At 41.8% G+C, this 6,422-nt stretch overlaps 1 protein-coding gene across 1 annotated transcript; it reads left to right on the forward strand.

The window, feature by feature from the left end:
• Window positions 1–45: 45 nt before the first annotated feature.
• On the forward strand, window positions 46–832 carry LOC147472598 (epi-neemfruitin B 7-O-acetyltransferse L7AT-like). Its single transcript, XM_086588480.1, is given in 2 exon segments — window positions 46–124; window positions 127–832. Coding segments are annotated over 2 exon segments (522 nt in total). The 3' UTR covers window positions 570–832.
• The last annotated feature ends 5,590 nt before the right edge of the window (window positions 833–6,422 follow it).

Here is a 6,422-nt window from a genome sequence, read left to right on the forward strand (position 1 = left end):
GCAGTTTCTGCACTCATTTGGAGGTGTGCCATGAAGTTTGTTAGAATGCGAACGAGGTCTGTAGAGTCGGTAACCGTGGCGAACCATGCGGTTAATCTACGTTGGAGAATGGTTCCACCTCTGTCTAATCTGTTTTCGGCAATCTAGTTAGTGGTGCAATGGCAACATTAAGAACCGAGAGCCCTCCAGAATTGCATTGCTTGGTGAGCCAGATGCGGGAAGCTGTAAGCAAAGTTAACGGGGAATTTGTGAGAAATCTTCAAGGTGATGGACTTTCGGCGTACTGGAATCATCTCAAAGAGGTTAATGAACAACAAGTCAAAGGTGTACTAGAACTTTTCATGTTTACCAGCTGGTGCAGATTTCCTTTCTATGAAGCTGATTTTGGGTGGGGAAAGCCTATTTGGATATCAACCGTTAATTGCGACTTTCCCAAGAATTTTTTTATTTTAATGGATACCAAATGTGGTGATGGAGTAGAAGCATGGATTTCCTTAGATGAAGAAGACATGGCAAGATTTGAATGTGATCTTGAACTCATTGCCTTCACTTCGGCAGAAAACATTTAGTTCACTTTCATGTTGTATATGAATCTATTGTTGATAATGTTGGCATAGATTCAAATGAAATTGCCACAAAAAGAAAGAATGTGGAATTAACTAAATCCAAAAGTTACATTGGACCAAATAATTTAACGTGTTGTGCTATACAACAAAACATATAGTCACATTCAACTCATTGTGCAAAAAGAAGAGAACATGTAAGAGACTCAATCACTTTTCAACAATTTCTCTCAAACTCCAATAAATAGACGAAAAACTAAGATGGCCATTATTTAGAGTAAATACTACAATGAAGATAAACTAGAATTAGTTATTGACTTAAGTCCATGCCAGCTTAGCAAAAACAGTTACAATAGAAGCTTCTACTCTACAAACTTGTAACTAACATATCTTGTTCTTGATTCTTGTTCTTTTATATTATGACTTCATCATCAACTAACATGAACTCAATCAACATCTCTCAATTCGTTCCTGTTAAACTTTCTAAAGATAAATTTCTACTTTGGAAACAATTGTTCAAACCAATCCTCAAAAGTAACAATCTGGTTGGCTTTGTTAATGGTTCAAGTAAATGTCTACCCCAATTTCTCATCAATGATGAAGGTCAACAAACAGAAAATCCAGAGTATTTACAATGGGTTAAACAAGATCAAACCTTGCTAATATGGATGAATGCTACTAGCTATCTCGGAATCTATTCTCCCTTATGTGATAGGTATTGTGTTGTGAATATATAAGTGCGGAAACAACGTTACCCACAACAAACGGATCAATCCTACACAAAGATCGATCATTCACACTAGACAAGACAACACCCCGCCAAGCAATATCCCAACACTTCCGATATCAAATAACAAGCGTATAAAGTAAAACAATTAATGTAAAGGAAGAACAAACCACAAGACGAGATATATCGTGGTTCGGCAATTTACTACTTCCACACACGCGAGTTCCAAGCTTTTACCGGATGGATCGCTGATTCTTGAGCGGAAAGCCCACAAAAAATGACTTTGGCCTTGGTAGCTTCTTCCGAGCGGGTCGCTTAAAACAACGACCATGGCGGGTCGGCGCTTTCCTGGAGCCGCTAATTCAATTCATCGGACCATGAGCGGGTCGCTTTGGCGGCGGCCCGGCCCGGCGTGAAAAAATGTTTTTTTCTACATTTCTCCATTCTCGGTGAGGTTTTAACACATAAAACCAAGCCGAACACATCCAACAAGATCACATCCGGTAGGAACACCTCCGAAGAAGGAAGACTTCGCGATCCCCTCGGCGGCTATGCCCATGCCCGGGGCTCTTTCAAACATGTAGGATTTGGAGCAAGTCCAAATAAAGTTGGAACTTAACTCCGGTGACAACTTTCACAAAGATATCGGCGGGGGTTGTCATGGGTGTCTACTTTCTCAAGTGCTACATCACCATCCTCAACGACATCCCCAGATAAAGTGATATCGGACATCAATATGCTTGGTCCTACCATGATGAACAGGTTCTTCGCCAAATGAATAACTCGACTATCCCTGAATACCGCAATGACAACATTACGCTTCAATACCCAAATCATCTAGAAGACCTCGAAGCCATAGTGCCTCTTTCAACGCCTCTTTGCTTTGCCATATACTGCCCTCGGTAGTAGATGAAAGAAAAGCTGCTAGCACAGTAGCATAGACCTCCAACTAACCGGTGCACCATGCATCATAAACACATAACCGGTGAGTCGATGCGTCGTCTATCTAGATCACTGCATAATCGAATCCACAAACCCAGTGACATAACAAGTGCCTCCACCATAAGCTAATCCCACATCCAAAGTACCGCTTCAAGTACCTTTTTACCCGTTTCATCGCCTCCCAATCTTTGCTTCCCGGGATTTGCCATATACCGCTACAACACTAACGCACGGAAATGTCCCATGCGTGTGCACACCATAGCATACATCAAACTACCCACGGCGACTTGCATAAGGAACATTAGCCATACGCTTTTTGTTCCTCCAATCGAACTAGGAGAGAACTTAGGCTAAAGCCTAAAATGCCCAACTAAAGGAGTAGAAACCGACTTTGCATTCTCCATACCAAATCGAAAATTACTTTTCGAATGTATTTCTTCGAGATACAACTATCCGTCAAACTTCTTCCTATCTCCTCAAATCTCCATGCCCAAAGATCTTCTTGGCTCCACCTAAGTCTTTCATCTCAAACTTCGAGCTAAGTTGAGATTTCAACTTGTCTATCTCCACCATGCTTTTGGAAGCAATAAGCATGTCATCCACATAAAGCGGGGAGATAGATGAAGTCATTACCACGAAGCCTTTTAAAGTAGACCACGGCGGAAATACTTACCCGGGTGTACTCATGTTGCATCATGAATGTGTCAAAGCGCTTGTACCATTGCTTGCGATTGCTTTAACCCGCATGTGACCGATTCAATTTGCATACATAATCTTCTTTCTCAAGAACGACAAACCCTTCGGTTGTCTCATATAGATCTCTTCTTCCAAGTCCCCATGCAAGAAAGCGGTTTTCACATCAAGTTGCTCTAACTCCAAGTTGAAGTGAGCAACTAGACTTCGATAACACGAATGGATGGGCGTTATGTTTGACCACGGGAAAATACCTCATTGTGATTCGACTCCTTCCCTTCCTCGTGAAAAACCGCTTGCTACCACTTTGCCTTGTACCCACCGATCTTGTCCGGTTCGGGGAAGGACCTCTTTCTTCTCTCGAACACCCATTTTGCCGATAGTCCTTTTGCCTTTTGGCAATAAAACTAGGTCCCATGTGTGATTTTTATCAAGAGATTCCATCTCTTTGCTTCCATAGCTACCAACCAATCTCGAATGAGCATCTCTAAATGACTTCCTTGAAGCTATCCGCTCATCATCTTGATATTCGTCGTATGCCACTAAATCCACCTCCATAGTGTTTCACGGCTTCTCCATGCCCATACTTGTGCACTTCTTTAACTTGTCTCGTGGCCTGGGTCACCACTACAAGTTAAGGATGCTCATGCTCTTCTTCTCCTTCTTTGTGTGGTTCCATGATTTGGTACCTCATCATGATCTAACCGGTCATCTCACGCATCGGACAACTCAAAGCTCAAGCTTGAACTTCTATGGACTTCGCCATTACGCCTCTACTTCGAACTGCAAAGATAACCGCGGAAGTCTCATCAAAGGTAACATCTCTGGCGACCGGGGAACTTGTGGTCTTCTAGACACCACAAATCGTATCCGCTTTACCCCATTTTATGAAGCCCTAAGAATATGGCCTTCTTAGCTCTAGGATCTAGCTTCTGCGTCCCTCACATGGTAGTAAGCCGTCGATCCAAACACTCGCAAAAATACTATAATCACCGGGTTACGACCACACCTCATAGGGTGTCCCGCAATCTATGGTTTGTATGCGGTGACCTATTTATCACGGGTAACACGCCATGGACACTTTGCATCGCCCATACTCTTTTGCCTAGACGGCATTAGACAATAAACATCTTGCTCCTTTCAAGCAAAGTTCTATTCATCCTCTCTGCCATTCCATTCTCATTGTGGCGTGCCCTCGATTGTCCGATTAATGCGGCAATTCCATTCGCCTGAGAAACTCTTGGAAAGGTCCATAGGTATACTCGATACCATTGTCGGACCGTAATGTCTTTACCTTCCTATCCGTGCGATTCTCAACGCTTGCCTTCCACTTCTTAAATGTCTCAAACACTTCATCTTTTCGATTTCATCATATACACCCCACACATAGCGAAAAGTATGATCATCAATGAATGAGACATAATAGCGGTTACCTCCCTTGGAAGCCACCACCGAGGGTCCCCAAACATCCGTAGATGCACATAATCAAGGATGCCTCGTTGTCGTGTGCTTGCTTGACTTGAACTTGGCTCTGCTTTGCTTCCCATAGACTTGATGCTCATAACCCCATACTTGGCTTCTTCAAGTTCTTCAAGAACCACCGCCTGCACAACTCGGACAAGCCCTTTTCACTCATATGCCCTAAACGTATATGTCATATCTTGAGTGCACTCGGAATCATTACTACATGCACCCATCACTGCTACATCGCCTATCACCGTACTACCTATCGAGTATACAAGGTTCCATATTTTTGACCGCTTCATAACAACTAAAGCCATTAACAATATTTAGGACTCCACCTTCAGCAAAACTTGTGGCCTTTGGAATCCAAGGTACCAAGAGAAATAAGACTTTTCTTTAGCTCGGGGAACATGTCTCACATCGGTTAAAGTCCTCACTACACCATCATACATCTTGACCAGTATAGTTCCAATTCCTACCGCCTTACAAGCAACATCATTACCCATTAAAACGGAACCATCATCAATGCTCTCATAAAGTAAACCACTTTCTATTCGGCACATATGATAGGAACATCCGGAATCAAGAATCCACTTTTCGGTCATATAGTCTTGTGTGGACACACGAGACCTGATCATCATCTTGAGCACGAAGCATAATTTGCCTCAATTTTTGCCTTACCTTTCTTGACCATCTCTCTTGTTCTCTTTCTTGGTGAGGACAATTACTTGCATAATGTCCCTTTTCATTGCAATTGTAGCCTTCAGACATGTTTTAAATGCTTCTTTGACTTGGACCTAGAATTCTCATTACTTGAATAATTACGTTCATAAGAATTTCCTCTTGCCACTAGCCCCCCGACTGCATCAATGCTATTCTCTACACGTGTCTTCTTCATCAACTCATAAGAAAAAGTGCACTTTGAACTTCGTCAAGACCGGCGACTTCTCTTCATGAATGTAGTCATTAGATGCTCATAGCTTTTCGGCAAGGAGAATATTAAACATGCCGCTTGATCCTCATCATCCATCTTCATACCAACATTCAAATAATCCGCTAGGCGTCGACGGAACTCACTAACGTGCTCTTTGCATCGTTGAACCATCGACCATCATGTACCGATAAAGACGGCTTCTTAAGGTACATCTTGTTCGTCATGCTCTTGGTCATATACATAGACTCTAGTTTGAGCCAAATATCGGCAGCGGTAATATCGGTATTTTCTCCCATCACACTATACATAACCTCATTTGCAAGACATAACCGGATTAATGAACAAGCTTGAAGATCGAACTCTTCCCAATCATCATTACTCATACTTGCCACCTTAGATTTAATCCCCTTTAAAGCCTTGTGCAAACCTTGTTGGATAAGGATGTCCTTTACTTGGACTTGCCAAATCCCAAAGCTATTCTTCCCATTAAACTTCTCTACTTCAAACCTTGCGTTTGACATCTTGGGAGCCATCTTTCAAGTTACACACAATAACTCAAAAGAAACAGTTTCACCTCGGAATTTAATCGAACACCTTGTCTACACAAATTTTGAGCACTAAACTCAAAATCCTGGTCAGATACCTACGCTCGATACCAATTGTTGTGAATATATAAGTCGCGGAAACAACGTTACCCACAACAAACGGATCAATCCTACACAAAGATCGATCATTCACACTAGACAAGACTTCAACACCACCAAGCAATATCCCAACACTTCCGATATCAAATAACAAGCATATAAAGTAAAACAATTAATGTAAAGGAAGAACAAACCACAAGACGAGATATATCGTGGTTCGACATTTGCCTACTTCCACACCGCGAGTTCCAAGCTTTCTTGGATGTCCCGAGTAAAACATTACAAGTCTCTCAATTCACTTTCACAAAGAATGAACACTCAACTCACAAAAAAATTGCTTTCTTTAATCTCTCTCTTTTTTTTGGAAAAAGTTAGGTTTTCCAAAAAACTGATTTTGTTTTTATACCAAAACCAAAATCGCGTTATTCTTGAATAAGCCTACAAAAATGACCTAA

The sequence above is a fragment of the Coptis chinensis genome, unplaced genomic scaffold (assembly GCF_015680905.1).
Source record: "Coptis chinensis isolate HL-2020 unplaced genomic scaffold, ASM1568090v1 utg9485_pilon_pilon, whole genome shotgun sequence".
NCBI lineage: Eukaryota > Viridiplantae > Streptophyta > Magnoliopsida > Ranunculales > Ranunculaceae > Coptis > Coptis chinensis.